Source organism: Lepidochelys olivacea, assembly GCF_965140295.1.
Source record: "Lepidochelys olivacea isolate rLepOli2 genome assembly, chromosome: 11".
NCBI classification, from domain to species: domain Eukaryota; kingdom Metazoa; phylum Chordata; order Testudines; family Cheloniidae; genus Lepidochelys; species Lepidochelys olivacea.
In genome coordinates this window covers 40,092,014-40,116,304 of record NC_140421.1, presented here as the reverse complement: position 1 = coordinate 40,116,304, position 24,291 = coordinate 40,092,014, and the positions used below count along the sequence as shown (strand labels likewise).

Below are 24,291 nucleotides of genomic sequence, written 5' to 3'. Positions count from 1 at the left end.
GAGGAAGAGCATCCAAGCAACGTTCTCCAAGGTACTTCCTATCCCATGAGCAAATAATTCTGGAAGCGACAATAAGTGGTGAAGGGTATAAAGTTTTGTGGAACACTGGTCCACCATCTAGGAGGGAGGCCTCTCAGTTATTACCATCCAGGAGACTCTGTAACTGGAGGGGAATGGTAGTTTCTTCAAAACTCTCTCTTGAACCAGGCATATTGTTTAAATGAAAGCTTTACTTAAAGCAGGTGAAATTTTAGTTTTCCCCTAAATTTAGTAAAGAGTTTTGCATAGTGTTCATCAGGGTCCAAAGCAGCTGAGGTCTCTGTATACCAAACATAGTTCAACATTGTTTAGTAGTGGACATGTGACAGAGCCATGTTAGCACATCTGACTCTTTGGGCCCATTTATTCCATCAAAATACATACAAGAGACTCCCATCTCCGCTGGAAGGGGGAATTGAACCAAGATCTCCCCCATCTCAGATGAGCCCTCTAACCAGATAAATTTAAGGGGATGCTGCCTGTTCCTCCAGCTGGTTTTTGGGGAAGGTTAAGTGTAGTCTGAGAACATAGGCCACAGAATTAAGCCCTTGGGTAAGGGCAACCTACACTGAGGATCCTGATGAGATTGAAAGTAGCAGTATACATGCTCGCTGGCAGGTTAGGCAGCAGCTTTGGGGGAATCTGTGCTACCTAAATGCTGAACTGCCACTTTAGGTGTTGAAGTCCTTTTCTGGATCCAGCTTCTATAGACTTGTTTGCTTAGTTTTTTTTATAGTCATGAATGGTGCTGTGCCCTGCTGCAAAGGCATAGGAGGGAAGAACAGCAGTGATGTTCAAGTTTTCTGATCTGCCTGCAGTATCACCCTTTGTACATGTGAGTGGGGGTAAGGAAAAATGTTAGCTCCAGTAATTCAAACACTGTGGGCAGAGCCTCAACTTCAGTGTAAGGAGATGGAATGGGAAGTACTGCAAGTATGCTGTAATCTTCACTACCACAGGGGAGGAGACATGCTTTCAGTTTGACAAAGGTAGCTTCTGGCTGAAAGAATTCTTCCTTGATATTTTTTAAAATGATTTATTTTGTAAGCAGAGACAGGGATTAGCTCATCACAAAGGGGCTATAAGCACAAGCGCTGAGATCCCCATTCCTGCTGCAAAAGTGTTTTTGGGTGCACTCTTACAGAACTATTAGTGAAAAGACAAAAATCCACCTCGCTTGTGACCACTAAAACCCCTCAATGCCAACGGGCAAAGGGTTCAGTGTGCTGTAACAGCAACTCTTTACAAAAGTCTCAAAAAAAAAAAGGTTGTCATAGCGATCCTTCAACAGGGCTCAGGGTGCATCTATTTTTAACCTGCACTGCTAAGGGAGTTGGCTTAGGTCTGAGAAGACTGTTGAGGTGGTTGTGGCAGGGAGCTGCCACCCAGTTAAGCACCAGCAAGTCTTCCCTAATAAGGTGATTCTCAGTCCTAGGCAGCCTGACTAGATCAGGCAGACTTTCAATGTGTCCTGTTCAAGTGCAAATCACTCAAAGTATCCCCACCCTGAGGCATTAAGCTTGAGGACCACCTTTGAGCAATACGAATATAATACTTGTAGAAAAAGGAAACTGATGCCCTTGATGTATGTGAAGATGCCAGCTATTGCACCATGACAAGGAAAGATTTGCATTTCAACAGTAGATGAAGAAACCCTACTACATTTTGTAAAGCACTTTATTGATGTAGCAGAGTCAAAACACTCCCCTTCATCCTGAGAAGCAACTGAAATGCAAGCCTGTGCCACAGACATCACTGAGAGGAATCTTACCAGTGTCAAATGCACCACTAATACTAGGTCATGCCTCCCATCCTTTTTGGTGACAAAGACTATTTTCTCTAGGGTAGGGAAAAAAGTCACTGAAAAGTGAACACAAGGTTGTCACATCTTATATACTGAACAAAAATATTGTGCTATTTGTGTCTCAGAATAAAATTCCAGGACTTTATTGCTGTATGTATGTTTTCCTCTATGTAACTTTTCTTACAATAGTCCAAGTGCCACCTTCTGGTTTAAAACTGTGCAACATTTAACATTCATTTTCTTCTAAAGACCATTATACAGTGGGGGTGTAAAGCAATCCAGCAGCAGTTACAAAGTGTTGCCTGACTATTTTTTCTTAAAAGATTAAGATAAAGATCTGTACACAAGCTGAATAAAAAGATGCTCAATTGACAGACCATTCGGTAACTTTAATAAAATATTTTAAGGTGGAAGTTTTGTAATGCTAAAATTTACAACTAAAACAAAAGTAAACACTCCCCCCTAACCCCCCGCCCCCATAGCCACAAGATTTCCATACTTGTAAAGAACAAGAAATCTGGTATGTAATTGTCTCACAAACCTAGTTCATTTCTAACAGAAGCAAAAGTTGGGGAGGCTAGCAGACTGTCAGCCTGTTAAACCTGCAAGTTTGGCAGTGGAAGTCTGTTTCACTACCATGATGCTTCTTTTTGGTTGTTTAAATACAAGTCTTTTTCTTCCCCTCCCACCCATTCAGCACACAGTATGAATCCCATTTCCTTTTATTTATTTTTTATCCTCAGTATTATTTACAGGACTCCTACAGATAAAGTACAAACGAATATGAAATTAATGGTAGTTTGCGTCTTCAAATATGCTTTCCATGGCTAAATTTACCAAGACACTCCAACAGAATGATTTGAAGTTATGATGATTCTGAAGTATGAACAGCTGTGACCGTGGATGGTTTTTCATTTACTGTAGAAGATTCATTTGATCTGTCATCAACAGGAGTTGCCTTAGAGGTGGGGACAGCAGTATCCAAGGTGAGTGCAGAAGTTTGTTCTACGCTTACAGCTGTGCTATGGGGAAGCAGATCTGTAGGTGGAGTAGATACCTCTGTGACCAAAGGAAATTGTGCAAGAAACTCAGGTGGCATTGGGAGAGGAGTTATTCCAGATAGATTTAGAGGTGGAAAGGAAGGAAGTGGTGGCAAACCTAGAAATTTAAAAAAAAGCAACAAATCACACACCATTCACTTATACTTCTTTTAAAGTTTTCCCCAGGATGCCATGTGATCAGTTTGATCTACACTAGAACTATGAGTCTGCCAAGCCTCTTTGTTCCCCTAGTCACTATGGGATTTCTTCTGCTCCTATTGAGTTTAGTGGGAACATGATCAGGACTTTTAAACAACAATAACTCAGAAACAGCTAGTTTTAAAGCTTTAAATATTTTGAAAGCCAAACAATCCTCCTCAACTAGATCATCAAGCATTCCTTAAAAAGGTTAACAATAATGGAACTTGTGTTGGCCTGCTGACATGTACAAGAGGCAGCTACAGCCTCGAGACAATGCTTTTAATGTATTTATTTCTACTACAGCCTGGATTTTTTCCAGCACATCCTAAAACTGCCAATGCCCACAGAAGCCTTGTTCCACTTTTTGCTTGCTCAATATGTATTTTTCAGCAGTTGTATTCAGTATCATAAATTTAGTATTTCTGATACTTATTCTGACTTCTCAATCTTCTTGGCTGGCACACAGAAAATATGAACTGTGCACTTCACTAAGCCTCCCCAAAAAGCTATATACTCCCTCTAATTTTTAGCACAAAGGAACATCTTTTGAAAGTCTTTATGAAGCCCTAAATCTGATGGGGGTAATGAGGAAACATAAATCTAAGACAGGGAGGACTAGATTGGATTATTTTGACACATTCCTTGACTGAGCAGAAGAGGTCACTAATGAGAGCACCATTCCATTGCAGCTCTGGCAACAGAATCAACCACCCTTTTCATGAATGAACCATAGAGCACAACATGGAGTTAGTAATGAATGGGTCGTATCAAGGAAACAGTGTGGTCTAAGGTCTTCAGAAACCAGTTACTGTAATATTTACATTTGTAAACATACCAGGATGTAGGATTTCTGACAATCCAGCACCAGGAATGATGGGTGGTGCAGGTAAATTCAGACTAGAAAGACTGGTCAGGTTAGGAAGTCCAGTTGGTAATGACATCAGACCTAAAAAACAAATACGAAACCTCAATTTCAAGAGCTACACCTAGCCAGCTGAAAAACTGTTCCAGACAGGACTTGCATATCACTGGCTCACACTATACTTCAAGTTGGTGGTTCTTTTTACAAATGGGAAAGTGAATAAGCTTCTCTTTTGATCTTAAAATGATGATGAAAGGGATTTACCTATACACAGTAATCACAAGAGTTAGGGCTAGAAAAATCCCATTTCCCAGCTAATTCTATTTTTACTATCATAGTAATGAGCATCTTCTATAGGATTAGCAATAATGAAGGGAAAGGGTTTATTTTTTTTTTTAAGTGACAAATAAAAACAGGAAAATCAAGGCTAAAACAAAACAAGCAAAAGTGTTAGTTATAAACACAAATAGAAAAGGCTAAGGTTAAGGACAAAAAAATATACAGAAATAAGGGCAAGTTTTAAAGTTATTTTCAAAGTCAGGCAAGGGTTATAAAATGCAATACAAGTGTGGAATTAAGATATCATTCTGCCAACAGGTATATCCTGTTTCCTCCCCCACTTTCCTTTTTTTTTTTTAAATTGATCCTCTATGGCAGTGGCCTCCAAAGTTTTTGGATTGCGCACCCCCATGGTGCCGCTGAAGAAAGGAGGAGGAAAGACCTGCCGCAGGTGTGCCACTGGAAGGGAAGACCTGCTACAGGCGTGCAGAGCTGCCGCCGAAGAAAAAAAACCCAGCAGAGTGCCATCCGGTGGCTCTCCTCCTGCTGCACACCCCTGGGATCCTCTGGCGCATCCCCTCGGGTGCACGCACCCCACTTTGGAGACCACTGCTCTATGGAGCACGGACCACCTCTTCCTTCTTAAGTGTGTACACAGGGTTTAGGTTAATGAGGACTAATCCTGAAATAAACCTTGTGTGTCACAACATTAATAGAATATTGTAAAATAAATAACTTTTTTGTTGGATCTTATTTAAAAGCAAAAATCAACAGATTCAAAACAGAACTAGCCCAATAAATAGTTAAGATTAATAAGTAGGTCAGCAGTAAAATAATGGCACACTGATTCACAAAGAGAGCTTATCTTTAGACTGAAAGCTAAGACTAGTGTGAATATTTATCTGGGAAACTCTTAACTGTACCCAGAAGCCCACCCTTAGCTACTAAAAAGGCTTTAAACATCTATACTTGTAGTAGTGAAACTGTAAATCAAAGAAGTGAACAGTTTCCCTGGGGATTTCAAAACCACATTCATATTGCCCAGAGTTGGCAGGGAAATGTTCACGCTTTAATGAAAGCTAAACTTCCTAGCAGTTTGACATTTTAACCTTGTGGTACAGGAATTTAGAATTTCCTGACATCGTCATCACTTCACACACATACTTAACTCTACTGTATTTTCTTCCCACACTGGCAAATCTGCCTCCAAGAGTTTTGGGTTAATTTTTTTAAAACTTTACTAAATTTCCAATATTTCAGTTACATTAGCATGCAAAGTACATTAAGTAATCCTATGTATCCTGTACCAGTTAGTAGGAAATATATAGAGAAATTCTACATAAGACTTGCATTGTCTGTCAAACCTACAATAGAACGATTTTGGCGCATAAGGATTCAGTGTTTCATTAATCTCAGTGAATAAAACATTACTTTATTCACAGGGTATGTAGCAAGAATTTCCACACCAGTCTAAAATAATACATTATGGAAACGGAGCTAGTAAGCCTGTGAAATATAGGAACTCTCAACAATTTAGAGAGATAATGGAATCATCACTAAACGTTTTATGGTAGATTGACAATGCCATCTTTTAGCAAAATTTAATAGGCTATTATCTAAACTGCTGTCAGAAACTTTAAACTGATCCAAATGCAAAAATAGTTGGCTACCACCCATTGTTCTAGATTGATAATCTTATGATAAACTATGTGCAGAGTATTAATATGAATACTAAATTAATCCAGTGTAAATATACTTATGTAACTTTAGTCTAACCATACATAATGTGTTGCAAAATAGTGCAGTTAATATGTCAAACATATCTGACACCTAAGCCAGTGGAGCATAGCAGTCACAAGAGAGCTCTTAAGCCCACCCCACAGATTTGCTTCTCTCTAAAAAGGAGAGCCCGACTGGGCTATAGGGTAGCTGTCTCCTTCCTGGGCAAGGGCCTCTTGCTCTGCCCCTTTTCCCTGAAATGTAGCTAAGGCAGTCATGCAGCACTGTTTGTGGTGGGGAGAAATGAAGTCTGCTGAGAGCAGCTTCCAGCTCCACTAGCTATTCAGTGGACATCTAAATACCCAACAGAAGTAAAACCCTCAGTCTTTGGGTCTTGCAGAAACTAGTCCTGCAAGACCTCCAAGATGTACTGAGAGTTCACCAAAAGATTAGGCGCTGCCAGATTGATTGAAATATTAAGAATTAAATGTATATAGGCTAATTAATAGCTGAAGTATAGTGTGATTTAAGTCTAAAAATATTTGAAGGATGTAAATATCAAGGAGAGAGAGAATGAGAATCATTTAGTTGGGACATGAGGGTATAATTAAGAAGGAGAAGAAGTTAAGATAGGTATCCTTTCCTGATATCTCCTAATTTTTTTTCCTGGCAGTAAGCTCTATTAGGCTGTGAAAATCCCATTGCTTGAGACTAGACTGGACAATGCACTACCAGATGTACATTAGAGATTAATCCTTCATTGGCAGGGGATAGACTAAATGACTTAGCAATGAACCTCTATTAACTTCCATGTTCTTTCTTGTATTGCATACACATTCAAATAGACAGCTATTTTTACATCAAGATGACCTCCACGTCTATGCCTTGTGTGTGCGTGCACTTATGGGGACAAAATCAGAAAGGCCAAGGCCCAAAATGAGTTATACCTAGCAAAGAACATAAGGCAATAAGAAGAGGTTCTATAAATGCATTAGGAGTAAGAAGGACAAAGGAAAGTGTAGATCTACTACTTAAGAGGGAAAGGAAAGCTAACAAATGACATAAATAAGGCTGAGGTATTAAGTGTCTATTTTGCTTCCGTCTTCACTAAAGAAGTTAATTGTAACCAGACGCTTAACATAATATTAACAGCAAGAAGGAAGGGACACAAATCAGAATAGGGAAAGAACAGGTTAAACAATATTTAGATGTATTCAAGTTGCCAGGGCTTGATGAAATTCACCCTAGGGTACCTAAGGAACTAGTTGATGCCATCATGGAACCATTAGCAATTAACTCATGGAAGACAGGTGAAGTCCCAGAGGACTGGAGAAGGGCAAACAGTACCTATCTTTAAAAAGGGGGAACAAAGAGGACCTGGAGAATTATAGACTAGTCAGCTTACGTTCGATATTTGGAAAGATAATAGAGCCAATTGTTAATCAATTTATGAGCACCTAGAGGATAATAGAGTGATAAGTAATAGCCTACATGGATTGGTCAACAAATCATGCTAAACCAATCTGATTTCCTTCTTTGACAGGGTTACTGGCCTAGTGGGTAGGAGGAAGCAGTGGACATGGTATCTTGATTTTTAATAAGGTTTCTGATACAGTTCCACAAAACATTCAAGCAAACTAAAGAAAATGGCCTAGATTAAAATGCTATAAAGTAGGTGCATAACTGATTAGGAAAAAAAAACATTAAAAAGTATTTGTCAATGGTTTATCATCAGACTGGGAGGATATATCTACTGGAGTCCTGCAGAGGCCTGTCCTAAGTTCAGTACTATTCAATATTTTCATCAATGACTTAGATAGTGAAGTGGATGATATGCTTATAAAAATTTGTGGATGACACCTGGAGTTGCTATCACTTTGGAGAACAGGATTATAATTCAAAATAACCTTGATAAACTGGAGAAGTGGTCTGAAATCATCAAGATGAAATTCAATAAAGTGTTACACTTAAGAATGCACAAATACAAAATTGGGAATAACTGTCTTGGCAGTAATATCGCAGAAAAAGGATCTGGGGGATTATAGTGGATTGCAAATTGAATGAGCTAACACCATGTTGCAGTTGCAAAAAAAGGCTAATATTCTAGGGTGTATTAACAGAAGTCCAGTATAGGAGGTAATTGTCCCACTCTGCTCAGCACTGGGGAGGCCTCAGCCGGAGTACTGAGTCCAGTTCTGGATGCCACACTAAGAAAGATGTAGACAAGTTTGAGAGTCCAGAGGACAGCAACAAAAATGATATAAGGGTAAGAAAACCTTACCTAGGAGGAAAGGGTTTAAAAAACAAAAACACTGGGCTTGTTTAGTCTTGAGAAAAGAAGGGGAGACCTGATAAGTCTTTGAATACATTTAAGGGATGCTATGAAGATAACTACAATCAACTGTTCTGTACATCCACTGAAAACAGTACAAGTAGAATGGGCTTAATCTGCAGCAAGGTACGTTTAGGAGAGATGTTAGAAAATAAACTTTCAAACTATAAGGATAGTTTAAGAACAGGAACAGGAACTGGTTACCAAGGAAGGTTGTGGAATCACCATCACTGGAGATTTTTAAGAACAGGTTAGACAAACACCTATCAGGGGTGGTTTTAGTACATTTGGTCCCACCTCAGTGCAGCAGGATGGACTAGACGACCTGTCGAGGTCCCTTCCAGCTCTACATTTCTGTGATTCTGTGTATTTCATCCCTAACCAACTTCATATTCATGTGCATATATAGGCCTTAACATCTCAGTTCCACTGTAACGTAATATGCATTAGGTATATTTCAGACCATAGAAATTTAATGATGGGTTGATTATATTTTATTTTTACTCCAAATGTCAAACTGCAGTGAAAAATCAAATTAGGATGAACTCCTGACCCACTGAACTCAATGGCAAAACTCATTTGTTTCAACAAGGCTAGGATTTCACCAACATTTACTGTAGATATAATTGTTCCCTGAAAATGCAGATATTACCAAATTGGGGGATTTTCAGATATTTGAGAGTCCAGTCCCAGTTTGCCAACCCACTACCTCCTCTTTATTTAGATTACGCCTCAAAACTCTGTTCCACAGTGTGACAGAGTGCTAGGTACAAAGGCCTGAGTTAGCACTCTTCACAGCAGCCCCATTCAGGTAAAGCAGATTGGAGCTGACTATACAAGGCTGCACCTCATTTGTGGGCCCAGCAGGGCAGAAAGGCCAATTAAGCTATTAGGCAAGACCCCACAACTAGGCACAGGAAGGAGGACAGAGAGATTAAGCTCCTCTGCTTGGGAAAGGTCTTAGGTATGCTGTGAGGGTGGTGGGATGCAACTGTAAATAAACTACACAGGGTACTGAACCAGCAAAAGGGTCTCCGCAAAATTTGTGGACTGAGACAGAAGCAGGACCAAGGCAGCCTTGTTACACAGTGTTCTAGAGAATCAACATTTAAAAAACGTAATTGAATCATTAAGTTGAGCACATGTACCTTCTCCTTCCTATCGGTCACATCACATCTAAAAATTTGATTGTATGGTGTTTGAGGCAAAGGCCACACAAATTTTTTTTCCTGTTATGGGTTGTCATAAATATAAAGGGAAGGGTAAACCCCTTTGAAATCCCTCCTGGCCAGGGGAAAGCTCCTCTCACCTGTAAAGGGTTAAGAAGCTAAAGGTAACCTCGCTGGCACCTGACCAAAATGACCAATGAGGAGACAAGATACTTTCAAAAGCTGGGAGGAGGGAGAGAAACAAAGGGTCTGTGTCTGTCTGTAGTCGTCTTGGCCAGGGACAGAACAGGAATGGAGTCTTAGAACTTTTAGTAAGTAATCTAGCTAGGTATGTGTTAGATTATGATTTCTTTAAATGGCTGAGAAAAGAATTGTGCTGAATAGAATAACTACTTCTGTCTGTGTATCCTTTTTGTAACTTAAGGTTTTGCCTAGAGGGGTTCTCTATGTTTTTGAATCTAATTACCCTGTAAGATATCTACCATCCTGATTTTACAGGGGGGATTTCTTTATTTCTATTTACTTCTATTTTTTATTAAAAGTCTTCTTGTAAAACACTGAATGCTTTTTCATTGTTCTCAGATCCAAGGGTTTGGGTCTGTGGTCACCTATGCAAATTGGTGAGGCTTTTTATCCAACATTTCCCAGGAAAGGGGGGGTGCAAGTGTTGGGAGGATTGTTCATTATTCTTAAGATCCAAGGGTCTGGGTCTGTAGTCACCTAGGCAAATTGGTGAGGCTTTTTACCAAACCTTGTCCAGGAAGTGGGGTGCAAGGTTTTGGGAAGTATTTTGGGGGGAAGGACGCGTCCAAACAGCTCTTCCCCAGTAACCAGTATTAGTTTGGTGGTGGTAGCGGCCAGTCCAAGGTGTAATATTTTGTACCTTAGGGAAGTTTTGACCTAAGCTGGTAAAGATAAGCTTAGGAGGTTTTTCATGCAGGTCCCCACATCTGTACCCTAGAGTTCAGAGTGGGGGAGGAACCGTGACATGGGTCTAGCACAATTATAAGTGCTGAAGAAAAAATATGTTCTAAGTGAACAGCAAGTATGGTTTATCTAGATATAGAAATGTAGGGCTGGAAGGGACATCAGACATAATTTCATCCATCCACTCATGCCAAGGCAGGACCAAGTAAACCTAGATCTTCCGTGAAAGGTGTTTGTCTAAACTGTCCTTAAAACCTCCAATGACAGAAATTCCACAACCTCCCTGGGTAACCTATTCCAGTACTTAACTATCCTTAGAACACCATTACACCTTAATGCTGTTAGAACACATTATGACAACGAAAGGGACAAATTACTCCTACATTCCAGTTAAACAAAATGACAGAAATGGACATACATGGATAAACAATTTTCTAAAGAATGGGGCCAAAAAATACAAACCTCCTCTTTCTCCCTATTGTTCTATACTATCTTGCGTTATTTTGTTTCTAAAATGTTTGAGCTTGCTCAAAATTTTCACTACTCACCTGGCAATGTAGTTGCTGGGTTAACTGGTGGCACTGAACTGAGGGACTGATTTACTTGTGGTGGCAATAATGGTACTGTTGGGACACCTAATGAAAGATTCATGTAAGTATATACCATCATTTCAAATATGTCCAAGTATGCAACATTCCAACACACTTCCTCACACAGTATCTCAAAGAGGAACTTATAGGTTAGGACATAGGATTTAAAAAAAATAATAAATTTCATGATTTCAGCTATTTAAAATTTCACAGTATTGTGGGTCACAAGATTATTGAGGGGTGGGGGGTTTGTGGTACTGCGACCCTTACTTCTGTGCTGTTGCTGCTGGTGGAGCTGCCTTCAGAGCTTGGTAGCTGGAGAGCAGTGGCTACTGGCTGGGATCCCAGCTCTGAAGGCAGAGCCGCCGCCAGCAACAGCACGGAAGTAAGGATGGCCTGGTATGGTATTGCCACCCTGACTTCTGCACTGCTACCTGCAGAGCTGGACCCCCAGTCAGCAGCCAGCACTCTCCACCCACCCAGCTCTGAAGGCAGCAGTGCAGAAGTAAGGGTGACATGGTATGGTATTGCCACCCTTACTTCTGCACTCTGCTGGCGGGGCGCTGCCTTCAGAGCTGGGCACCTGGCCAATAGTCGCCGCTCTCTGGCCGCCCAGCTCTGAAGGCAGTATAGAAGTGACCCCACCTGCAACTCCCTTTTAAGTTAGGGCCCTCAATTTGAGAAACGTTGGTCTCCCCTGTGAAATCTGTATAGTACAAGGTAAAAGCACAGAAGACCAGATTTCATGGTCCATGATGTGTTTTTCATAGCATGAATTTGGTAGGGCCCTACTTATAGGGATTCAGTGTTTCTCCATTAGCATTTTATGCCATGTTTATAAGGTTTTGCTATCAGTAATTTTGAACCCTGGTGTTAACAGGTTAGGAGACACTCACCTTACAGTGAAAGTACATTTTACCATTGGGCTATGATGTGAAATATACTAAGTTCTAGTTTTTGGGAAATGGTTTTGGAAGAGGCAAAGGGAAGAAGTGAACTCTGGAAATCATATGCATTTCTACAAACATGTTTTCTCTTTGTGAAGTTAACTGACAAATCCATCTTTCTGAATTACAGAAGTCAATAAATTATGACTGCATTTCACAAGTGAGGTTGTTTTTATTTTATACATACCTGTACTGAGAACACTACTGACCGTAGTAGGGGTTGAACTAATGGACAGTCCTGACAGACCCTGTTCAATTCCTGTTGTTCCAGGTGGTAATGTGGATGGGGGATTAACTGAAGACAGTTGAACCTTACAAAAATGAGAAGTTAGTGTTAGTAGTTATGTTTCACTGGAATCCACAACAATGAAAACAAATGTTAGTTATACTTTCACAGTTATTTTATCAAGCACAAAAGAGATTACAACTTACCTCTGTAAATCCATCTTTGAGTGGACTGATGGGTGCACTATGCATTTGCCCAGGGAGAGAAATTTTCTTTCCCTCTTCAAATGGACGTGTAGGTATCCGATGTAAATACCCATAGCCAATGCCACAACCTAGGCTTTTAAAATATGAACATTTAAAGGTTAGACAGGAACAGACCAGTCTGACCTTGGTACATGCATAAGCCACCATCACCATGGACCCTACACTAAACAAACAGCACAGAACAATCTTGCCTAATGTGAAAAGGACTCAGTTCTCAGATTCCCAAAAACCACAAGAATGGTGTCTTGAACTACAGCAAGACACAGAAGTGTGTCCACCAACAGAGCTGTAGGCACTTATTGAAGAGACTTATTAGATTAGTCCATTCCCTTGCGACTACAGGATTGTTCCCCCTACAGTATTTTTTCCAAGGGCTTCCTTTGTGTAATCCAGTTTTAAGTGACAACTAATGAGGCTTCTATAACTTCCTTTGGAGGACTGGTTTACAATATACCATAAGCAAATAGCTATTAGAAAACATAGCCAATTACCTGCAAATGGCTCAAGATGTCATAATGAATCTCAAGATAGAATAAAGCCTATTGTTATATGGAAAAGTACTAGAGTACATGTCAATTTTCTGTGGAAATACTCTCATTAGTAGATTATACTTATTACTTTGAACCTCTATAGCTCCTTCCAACCACTAGTATCACTACACAAAACCACAGGTATTCAAAAGATTTAAAAACTATTAGAAACATAGCTAAGCCTCAACCACACCCTTATAAAATAGGTTTACAGATAGGGAAATAAGGTACAGAACTTAATTACCTGCCCCAAATCAGAGTAAGTTAAAGATATAGCTGAAAATACAACCCAGGTACATCAGTTGCAGTCTTCTGTTCTACCTACTACATGCTTTAGCATATTATACTGTATCAAGATTTCAAGTCTAATGCACTAAGCATTCATAAAGTTTTATGAACTTTTAAATGAGCTAATTTGAGTAACTACAAAAAAAACAAGGGCCCTCCTACAAACTAATTCGTATGTAAATCACCATTGCACACAGTTTCTTATTACCAGTAATACGCTTTGCAACAGGAATTACCTTTTCCTCTGTTTCTACAGCATCAAGCACAGAGGGGCCCTAATCCTGAATGAGCTAGGTGCTGCTGCAAAACTATTATTTGGTATGTTGAATTAGCTTACCTGCCTTCTCCACCCCATGCAGAATTGGGGGTAATAATCACCTCTCGACAATTATCCGTGTCTGTGTTGTACACATAAAGTTTTAATGGTTTTCCTTCATGTGTTTCAATGAGAGAGAACAGATCTTCAGACTGAAAAAAAATAGGAACATTGCAAATTGGTTAATTTTTTTAAATAGTATTTTAATTTTAGGATCTATAAACATGGAAACTGCCATCTCATAGGCTCCATTGCAGAACTAGCAGAGCCTGGCACCTCTGAGGTGTTTTATTGCAGGACTAGAGCCTTAGAGCATGTGTGCGTGTAAAATTTCAATATACTCCACAGATAAAATAGTTTATTTACATTTTCAGACTGAAAACAGATGATAAACTACTACATTTGGTATGATAACTCAGATTTCAAATCAGAATAAAAAAATTAAAGTTGAAATTATGTTTTACTACTTGTTTAATTCCTAATAAATCTTTCAAATTATTTTAAAAAAGTGTAAACTAATCCCATCTTATTATATGAAGGCATTTTAAACAGCATTTTTAAACTCTAAAGTTATATCTGTGTACTCAGAAATGTAGACTTGCTGTGCCAGAGCTCCTCCAACTAATTGGCAAAGAATGTCTATTAGCACAGGATACTGAGAAAGTTGGGCTTAATATTAATATTGCCCTGGTATTCTGCTTCTTGTAAATGAAATTCAAAAAGTTATACTACCTCATTCATGACAGTATCTGCTCCGATGACATAGTCACTATGTGGTCTAAGACCTGCTAGTGCAGCAGGAGAATTTGATTCGACTTCCTAGTGTCAAGATATAAAATTACAGAAGTTAAATATGCTCAAAGTATTAGCAAAGACAGTAATAAAACCCTTCCCAAACTTTGAGTTTAAAGGAATTAACACACACAAAATGTAAAATGTTCCAAATACTTAGTCCCGTTTTAAAAGATACTGTAAGATATTCAAAATTCCTACTACAACAGTACATATGCAAAGATAAGATTTGATAAGATATCCCGCAGACATATGGATCTCTGATTCGTCACTATTATTCCCTGCCACACAAAATGTTTTGACTCCAGTCTTCAAGCTGGAGGATGTGTTGGGGAGACCTCAATATTTATGCAAAAATGAGTATCAACTGTTTAGTGTATTCTTACAATGTTAGGTCATTACAAACTAGATTGCACCTTTATTGAATTTTAGGATGTAGCTACAACTATGTTATACGATGATACCTGAGAAAACATTACTGGATACAAGCCAAGTGCCGAGGGAGTTAGCTTGTTTATGACCCTTGGACTGCAGCCTAACAGTCTGGTCTATTTGCCTTTGTTTTATGAATTGAAAGATGTGTATGTCTAGGTGTATGTATGTGTATGAAGGATGTGTATTGAAGGATGTCAAATGGTAGTTGTGTGTTGTATGGCATTTTCCACAGGCATATTTGATTTTCAAATAGAAATTGCTGCAACTGGGAAAACACCATTTACTTGAATAGACAAAGCTTATCACAGAGCAATACTTCTTCGGTATAAAATATCAATGGGCAAAAAAAGTTTTATCCCTATCAACATTTTTTGCAAATAGTTAGTCCTGACTTCAAAATGGTGTTAAGAGCAAAAAACAAAAAAAACAAACAAAAAGGTCATGAATAGGGATGTGTTATCCCAGTCATAAACTAGGAGTAAAGTGGGTTTCTTTCAATAAACACAATTACAGCTTCATTTTTCAAATGTAAAAGAACATTTATGGTTGGGAAAATATTTTACAGACAACGTTACTTATAACATGTTTCCACTCAAAAATAAAACCTTGTAATTCTTTAGATTATTACAGTGCATGAACCTCTTTCAGATCTATATTCACAAATATTTTGTCTAAAGTAAGCATCTAATGTCATAACTTCCTAATGCAATTGCTATGTTAATAGGAAATGGTTACAGACCAACACAGCAAGATCAATTGCTTAACTACCTATCTAAGAAAATATTTTAAAATAGAAATTTATATTGATGCAGTATTTCAGCAACTCCTCACGAAACAAGAATCACCTCTTCAAAGATTAACTTAGTAACTCTTCCAGTTTGAGGACAAGGTGGAAGAGGTGATATCTTTTATTAGTCTGACTGCCGCTGATGGAAGAGATAAGCTTCCGAGCTTACGCAGAACCAAACCCGAAGAAGAACTCTGTGTAATCTCAAAATGTTAAGACAATTTTAAAAACTTTTTAAAACTAGGAACATTGAACTTTTCAACAGGAATTGAAATTTTTAACCCTAATGAAACTGAAGAAATATCTCAAATAGAATAAAAAAAATTAAAACCTCTAACATGAACATTATCTGAGAGAGTCCTGCCACAAAAGACCACAAGCACTTAGAAGTGTGCTACATATTCATTAAAGGGACTGAATGTTCAGGAGCTGAAGGTGTCAACAAAACCAACTCATGAAGCCACTGAGTCAATACAAAAAGGATACCAATGAATATTTTAGTCCAACCCAATCATAAAAAGGTGCACCTTGGTCTCCAGTAAAGCTACGACCCGAGAAACTCCCAGTGATAAAGCTACCACTGCTCATTCGGGGTGTTTTTTTTTTTTTCATCACCGAGAGAGCTCTCCCCAGCAATAAAGCACATCTACGCTGCCCACGTCACAGTACGGTCGGGGCTGCGCTGTAACATGGGTAGTGTAGACATACCCTAATTGTAAGGATAGTTATGTACTGGAATAAGTTACCAAGACATGGGAGGTTGTGGAATCCCTGTCACTGGAGGTTTTTAAGAGCAGGTTAGACAAACACCTACCAGGGATGGTCTAGGTTTACTTGGTCCTGCCTAAGTGCAGGGGTCCCTTCCGGTCCTACATATCCAATTCCATGACTTTGCTTACTTGTAATTGTGGTGACTACTAAGGTATGTAGATGAACCCGTGTCTAAAAATAGTGGGAGCCACATCCCTAAGTTGGCCTACCATTTCTTGTTTCTCTATACAACATTTTTTAGTAACTTTGGAGATAAATTACTTGGCACTGAATAGCTAGCCTTCCCGCTCCACAGGTGCATGTTTGTAACTTATTTTCAGCTAAAAATTAACAATAAATGCAATATGGTTAATAAGTTGTAGGCAATGACTTTTTACAGTAGAGAAACCTTGAAAAGATTGTACATACCAATACATGCCATACATTTTCATTGGCTCCATCAAAACTGCAGAAACGAATACTCACTCCCAGCAGGCCCTGTCCACCCCACATATTACTGGGAGTTACTGATGTTTCTCTCAGTTCCAGCGTTTTGCTACTGTACACTTGCATTTTTACAGGCTTTTCAACATTTGCTTTCAACAGATCCTTGAGTGTGTCATTGTCTTTATTCTGGAAGTACACATACAAATCACTTTGGTTTATAGTGTTTAACAAAAGTAGTGTTCAATTTTATAGCACCAAGTTTGCATTTCAAAGGTCATACAGAGAACACTGAGATTAGGAAGTATTTATTGGATTTCTCTACAGTGGCTTTCATATTAAAAAATTTCAATTCCTCATAGTTTCCTATCAAGTAATTTCCTTAACTTCTCTATTCAGAAACAGAAATATATCTAAAGTTTTGTCTTGATTTTTTTACACACAAACCACCCAAAACGTAAGCAATTCAAAATTAAGGAAATTAATTCTTTGTGCTTTAATGTGATAGGAATCTGGCATTGGTAAGCAATGATCTGTCTTATGCAATACATAAACTTAACATGGTAAGTAATTATTAAGCTTCCAATCACTTTGTATACAAAAGTCTTTAACTGTAGGGTTAAAGTGCTGAACAAGCAAAACAAGAATTGTAACAGGGCCATTCAACATGATGTATAAACTTACTTTTTGTTTGCTGCAGAAGTGCAGAGTGACAGTTTCTTCTGGACTTGTGAAAGTAAGCAAGCTTTCAAAATAGACATTTTATAGATAGACTAATGTTCCTATAGGATAGTGATATTCAGAGTGAGGCTCACAAGCCACAAGAGGCTCTTTTAATGAGTCTCCTGTGGCTTTTTGCAGCACATAATATTAAAACCCTGTGATTTAATTAACAGCCAATCAGAATGTTTTACTGTTATTAACCAATTGTAGTTGATAAAATAATACTTGGTCAGTCATTTTGCTGTGAAAATAATTATATATAAAAAAAATAAATAAAATGACTGACCAAGTATTTATATATAAATAAAAACTATTTCCCCATCATACTGTTTAAATATAAATATAGCACAATAAATGACACATTACTGTGACTCTCTTGGGTAATGTGATTGCTAATTTGACTTCTGAACCACTTAGGTCTGAGTATCACTGCTATAGGATCTGAAACAGTCCAAGTAATCTTGCATTAATTTGTTTATTCAAAAACCATATAGGACACACTACTGAGCCCAAATCTAGCTCAAAATTTTAGCTCTTATTTAGTTGCAAAATAAAAGCACTGGAATTCAAAATGACTTGGCTTAAAACATAAATGTTCTTAAAGTTTTTGGGAAAAGAGTTGTTCCATAACTAACAGGATATTGCAAATAGCAATTCAATAGCTAAAAGCTAGCCCTTCCAGATGTAAACAATAATCAAAACATGCAAAGTAACTATTTCAGACATATTTAGTTCAAGGCTATAAAATGTTTACATTTACAATACAATGTTAGTATAAGACGTCCACTTGTAAAAACAAGCCTTGTGGTTCAGAAAACTTTTAGAATGATATTTCCAGTTTACTTTGACTTCAAGTGCCTATTTTCTTTGCTTGCATTGGACCTATGTAGAATGCAACCAGAACTGCACTTTGATCATAGAAGGTCCTTGTTATTTCCCCCGTAGGCTTAGAAGTCTTCTGCGCTGAAAAGCCTGTGGAGATGCAGTTATCCTGCATTACAAACACTGGAAGATGTGGCTCTACTAAGGCTGTCCTATCTTCCCTTTTAGAAGTTCTGATCTTCAATCACCTGCTATCTAAAGTCAGAGAGGAGCACCTCTGTAGTTCTTCTTTAGTTATGGCAGCAGCATCAAAACAGTGCACAAGATTCACTTCAGTGACTGCAGAATGCACAAAATCTTTTTCGTTTACCCAGCGTGTCCCACAGGACCTGTTACCCTCTCTGGCAAGTGGCCTGTACCACATGGGAGGTGCCATGATCAGATTATAGATCTGAAAAAGTGAGTTCAGGTACACCAAGTATTCCTATTTTCCTCCTAGTTAAACTCTGCTCTGGCAGAGTTTGAGGAGTCTCGCTGAGATGTGACCAGGTCTTCCTCTTCCACTCTGCCAAAATCCAGTGCCAGAGGGACTCTAATGTACGTTTCACCTACTCTCCTCTCCACAGAAGATTCAGGATCCATTCAACTGGGAAGGGACCCTGCCCTCAGAGGGGAGAGACACAGCTTGGATCACTGCATTCTCCTTCGTTCCTGTTCAATAATATTTGCATGTCAAGATACCAAAGTCCAGAAGCTTTGATCAGGGTGGATAAAAATCAATGTTTTCCAAAAAATAATTTAAAAAAATATATAAATCATAAAATGGTGATTGGAAAAATCTAACATACTAAAATGTATAATTAATAGGAATGTGAAAATAAGTTATATAGTTGCTGAAATAAATGTATATCATTATTCAGTACCCTCCTAGGTATCATAAAGATGTACCAAATCTAGTGTAAAGGCTCTATTTAGCTGTAAATGAACAATGTTTCAACGGTTATGTCAATCAACAAGAATGCACCTTTCTTTAGAAAATAAGAAGTACAAATGGATGATTAAATAGATGATTTAGATGGAGCTTTTCTACTTGGCAATTTAAATCAATCCACCCTGGTTTTGATCAAGACAAATGCTGTTCTCCAGTTTAAGTTTTGCTGAAAGTCAAGCTGCTGGATAAGTGACTCAAGACTAACTTTTTAAGTATTTAGATTTGCCAATTTAGATAAAACAATTCAAGTAAAATATGAACTCAAAGTTTAGCAAAACCAGATTCTCACCACAAAAACTTATCGCTTACATGCAACTAGACTGTTACAATACGCAATGAACTTACCAATCTTGAATCATTAATAGAAACAATAAAATCAAAGAACGGCTCCAGTCCAGCCCTATGTCCTGGTGAATTTTCTTGTACCTATCAAAAAAAAAGTTATAATAGAGGGGGATTTAGTGGAAAAATTACAATTGTATGGGTATTAAAATTTGTATTTTACAACCATTAACTCCTACTATTGCAAACCGTATAATTTTAGAAGTCACACAACACCCAAGTACAGTAGTTGAGTCTCAAAATTTGAACTGCCTTGAAATAGCTTGTTGGGAAAAATTCAGTCTTAACAAAATACATCATTAATTTGTTGGGAAATCAGTTATACAAGGTAGCTACTATTTCTCACCAACATTTAAATTTTATTCTTCTGCTGCAGGTAAATAGCTCTAGATAACTGGTACAATTATGATTCAAAGCCCAACTTTATTCAAGCCTGCCTTTTACAAAAAAAAAAAATTAAATCCTTCTTAGCTTGTTCTGTTTTAGCACCATTAGGAGACAGTCAGCGCCACATCCTGAAATGTTAGAACCGTGGGTCGGGACTCCAAAGTGGGTTGCAATCCTGTTTTAATAGGATTCCCAGGGCTGGCTTTAGACTTGCTGGGATCCGGGGCTGAGGCCGAAGCCAAAGTCTGCCACTCAGGGCTGAAGCGCTCAGGTTATAGGCCCCACACGCGGGACTGAAGCCCTTGGACTTCAGCTTTGGCTCCCCCCCTGCCCAGGGCAGTGGGGCTTGGGCTTTGGCCCTCCTGCCTGGTGTGGTGGGGCTTGGGTGAGCTCAGGCTTTGCCCCGCCCCCCGGGGTTGTTTAGTAATTTTTGTTGTCAGAAGGGGATCACGGTGCAATGACGTTTGAGAACTGCTGTGTTATAATGATTGCAGTGCACCTTTAAGCGGGGGGGGGGGGGGGGGGAAGGGGTGACATCCAGCTTGCCAGGGAAGAGGGAATAGTGCTTTACAGGCATGGCAGGGGTGGGGAGAGAGGCTCAGAAGCTGCTGCAAAAGGAGGAGTGGGGTCAGCATGCTGATGCTGACTCATCCCCCAAGGACCGGAGTTGATAAAGGGCAAGCCCAGTGGGAGAAGCCCCTTTCCTCCAGATCAGGTGGAGCAGCACACACCCTTCCTCCCTCAGAGGGGCAAAACACCAAGTTTGGTTGGGACCTGTTGTGGACATTGCACTAGCCGCAACTTTCTAGGGGACTGGCCTAGGTGGAATGGGGGTTGAGCGCTTCACCTTCCCCACAGCAGTTTAGGGAGGGCTTTGTTATGGGAGTAGGGAAGGGAGTTAGGTTAGGATGATGCAACTCATGAAGTGTGGGGCAGATGTCCAGTGCAGGTACTCCATAGGGAAGGGATACAGTGACCAAATAAATGGCTTGGTAAAGGACTTAAAAAGGAGATGTGGTTTAAAGGAGCAGAAAGGGGGGGAGGGAAGGGGTGGAAGAAGATTTGCGGCCCTATGAGTGGTACAGCATGGAGCCAACCCCCCCTTTCTTACAGCCCATTTTAACCCATGTTCCAGGGCGGGGGAGAAGAGGAGGAGGAGGAATAGTAAGGTCCCAGCAATGGGTTGGCTGGGGGACCTGGATGGAAAAAGAGGGAAACTGGCGGAAGCCCCCGGGCAGATATTGAATGAACATGGAGTTACCTGCACTGTACAATTTTACCTGCCGAGTAGTCCCAGACATCTAAAAATAATAAAGTTATGGCCTGATTAAAACCCTACCAAGTGTGTCTGGTCCTCCTTTTGGTATAGCCGCACAACTGGAATACACACTATCCCATGAGTAAGCTGCACTCGTCAATATTATGGACAAAAACTGGGCATCTGCCAACTATAATTAGTTATATGGCGTATAAAAACAACAAAAAGTGCCTTTTTACAACCACATCAGCTCAGATAATCTATCTTCATAAGAAGAGAGCCTAGATATCTTAGGCTCTCAACCTTTTTCTTTCTGAGCGCCACCTTCCACATCCCCCGCAACATGCTATAAAACTCCACAGCCCAACTGTGCCACAAAAACTGGTTTTCTGAATTAGGGGGTAGCAAGCAGGGCAACTGCCTGGAGCCCCTGCAAAGCTACATTGCTCAGGCTTCAGCCCCAGGTAGTGGGGCTTTGGCTTTTTACCCTGGGCTCCAGTGAGTTTAACACTGGCCCTGCTTGGCGGCCTCCCTGAAACCTGCTTGCGGCCTTGACCCCTGGTTGAGACCCACTGTTATTGACTGCACCCAGGAGCTTGAAATCTGCTCCTAATACAAAATAGAACAACTTTAATCAGAAACTGTGACAAGCATCTTTGTATTTACATGGACTCATGCGGTACCAATCTAAACTACCATAACTTCAGACCCAAAGAAGAGCTCTGTGTAGCTTGTACCTTCCATCAACAGATGTTGGCCAAATAAAAGATATTACCTCACCTATTCTGTCTCTCATATCCCAGGACCAACATGGCTACAACACCACTGCAAATAACTTTAATGAAGATGCTAAATTATTCCTCCAACTGTTCCCTTCTAACAGGATTCATTTCACCCAATGGCTTTATTGTTTATACTCTACATTCATCTTTGAGAGGTTTAAAACAGTTTAACATTTTCACAGAAGAGAGTTTTCTTACTGTGTATTTTCTGCAGTCTTAACAGAATTGGTGCCATACTGGTGGTTAGTCCTATGTCAGTCTGATAATTGCAAATTTGCTTTGCCTAGAGGAATGTGGTTTTCCTAATATGGGCTACCTAGAGTAAAATGTTCTACTATGGAAAAATCTGAGACTTACTGTCACTTTACCCTAATGTGTTCATGCATTTTTACAGATTATGCATACACAAAACTAGAACGTGAAACATCTTTTTGTAATTGGTGAGTGAGTAGCTTTCCACGGGAAATGTTGTGGGCCTAAAACATTTCTACTTTACTCAAGCTTTTACTAAACAAATAAACAACACACAAACACATAGTGTATCAAGAACCTGTTAACATTCAGAATTTAAATTCTGCAATTTGAGTAGCAATATGAGTGCCACATAGCTTTGTCAAACAGCAGCAGCACGAAATTAATGTGTCTCTGGTCAGTTTCACAGCAGCAATTTAGAACCAAAGGGGCAAAATGAAACTACTAGACCAGTTACTTGCCTGTAACTTCAGCAGAGAAGACTGCCTACTTTTCAGTGTGCCTGCACACTAACATATACAACAGAACTTTGATGACTGGTTGCACGCACATTCCCTTGGATACAACACATTCACGGCTGTATAGACCCACAGCCCTGATTCATTACTCACTTTCTTGAACCACCTTGAAGTCCAGTTACATAGACTCCAAATATTGCCTACAAGTATCCAAACTCTTGGACAATTGAATAGCATTGGCCCAAAGGTGGTGAGTCTGAGTACCATCAAACTAAACAAAAAATGAACACTACACTAGGAACCTGAGCACTGGATCAAGATAAAAAAAATCAGGACTCTTTATGGCCTAAGAGTACAGACAGAACTCTATGTAGCAGATATTGGCGAAATGGAAATCACTGGGGCAAGCTTTGGCAGTTGATTAGGCTTTAGTAGATTGTGCCCAGAGGTTATCAGAGTCACTAACTATTATAACCATGTCTTAATGCAAAGTGTTTTCAACTGAGACATTTTTGAAAATCCTACTAGACACATATCTGCATCTTACCTAAATCTTTGAAAATCTGTCAATTCACTACCTACACTTAATACTTCCTTAGTTTAACTGCAAAAATTGTTTTGATAAGCTTACTTTTTTTGCATGTATCCATTACATTTATGGTAGTTTTATTTAATAAAATTTTTAAAAGCTATTTTTGTATATTTTTAATTGAAATCCAATTTCCTCTCCAATACAGCTTGACACAATTGAGTAAAAAATCATCTAGTAAATAAGAAATGCATCATTCACCATTTCCTAACATAATACAATTTAAAAATTAAGACTCTGAATAAATGTATGCTAACACATGTATGCTATATGTATGTATGCTATAATTACTTAATAGAGGTGTATCCTCCTGGCTAAGAAAAATTAGCATCAAATTTAGTATAAGGCTATATTTGGTTGCAAACAAACATGTTTTAATTAGGACTGTCAATTAATCGCAGTTAACTCACATGATTAACGAAAAAAATTAATCGTGATTTAAAAATTAATCACAGTTAATCGCATTGTTAAACAGAATACCAATTGAAATTATTAAATATTTTGGATGTTTTTCTACATTTTCAAATATTTTATTTCAATTTACAACACAGAATACAAAGTGTATAGTGTTCGCTTTATATTTATTATAAATATTTGCACTGTAAAAGATACTTATTGTATATACTCATTCATAAGCCGAATTTTTTTAGTAAAAAAGGGACGCACCAGAGAAGGGGGTCGGCTTATGAACAGGTATAGAGAGGGGGCAAGGAGCGGGCCGCGGCCGCGCTGCCCGGTCTGGCCTGCCGGAGCGGGCCGCGGCCGCGCTGCCCGGTCTGGCCTGCCGGAGCGGGCCGCGGCCGCGCTGCCCGGTCTGGCCTGCCGGAGCGGGCCGCGGCCGCGCTGCCCGGTCTGGCCTGCCGGAGCGGGCCGCGGCCGCGCTGCCCGGTCTGGCCTGCCGGAGCGGGCCGCGGCCGCGCTGCCCGGTCTGGCCTGCCGGAGCG

The 24,291-nt window shown here is 39.4% G+C and overlaps 1 protein-coding gene across 1 annotated transcript in view; it reads right to left on the bottom strand.

The window, feature by feature from the left end:
* Nucleotides 1-2,211: 2,211 nt before the first annotated feature.
* GORASP2 (golgi reassembly stacking protein 2) overlaps nucleotides 2,212-24,291 on the bottom strand; it is a 35,636-nt gene continuing 13,556 nt past the window's right edge. Inside the window, exons 2-10 of the mRNA XM_084643835.1 lie at nucleotides 19,625-19,705; nucleotides 16,729-16,932; nucleotides 14,268-14,354; nucleotides 13,557-13,687; nucleotides 12,342-12,474; nucleotides 12,097-12,220; nucleotides 10,921-11,007; nucleotides 3,920-4,030; nucleotides 2,212-3,001 (exon numbers count right to left, since the gene is read on the bottom strand). Of these exons, the coding sequence (XP_084499961.1) occupies nucleotides 2,709-3,001; nucleotides 3,920-4,030; nucleotides 10,921-11,007; nucleotides 12,097-12,220; nucleotides 12,342-12,474; nucleotides 13,557-13,687; nucleotides 14,268-14,354; nucleotides 16,729-16,932; nucleotides 19,625-19,705 (1,251 nt within the window). The 3' untranslated portion in view covers nucleotides 2,212-2,708. The remainder of the gene's footprint in view (nucleotides 3,002-3,919; nucleotides 4,031-10,920; nucleotides 11,008-12,096; nucleotides 12,221-12,341; nucleotides 12,475-13,556; nucleotides 13,688-14,267; nucleotides 14,355-16,728; nucleotides 16,933-19,624; nucleotides 19,706-24,291) is intronic.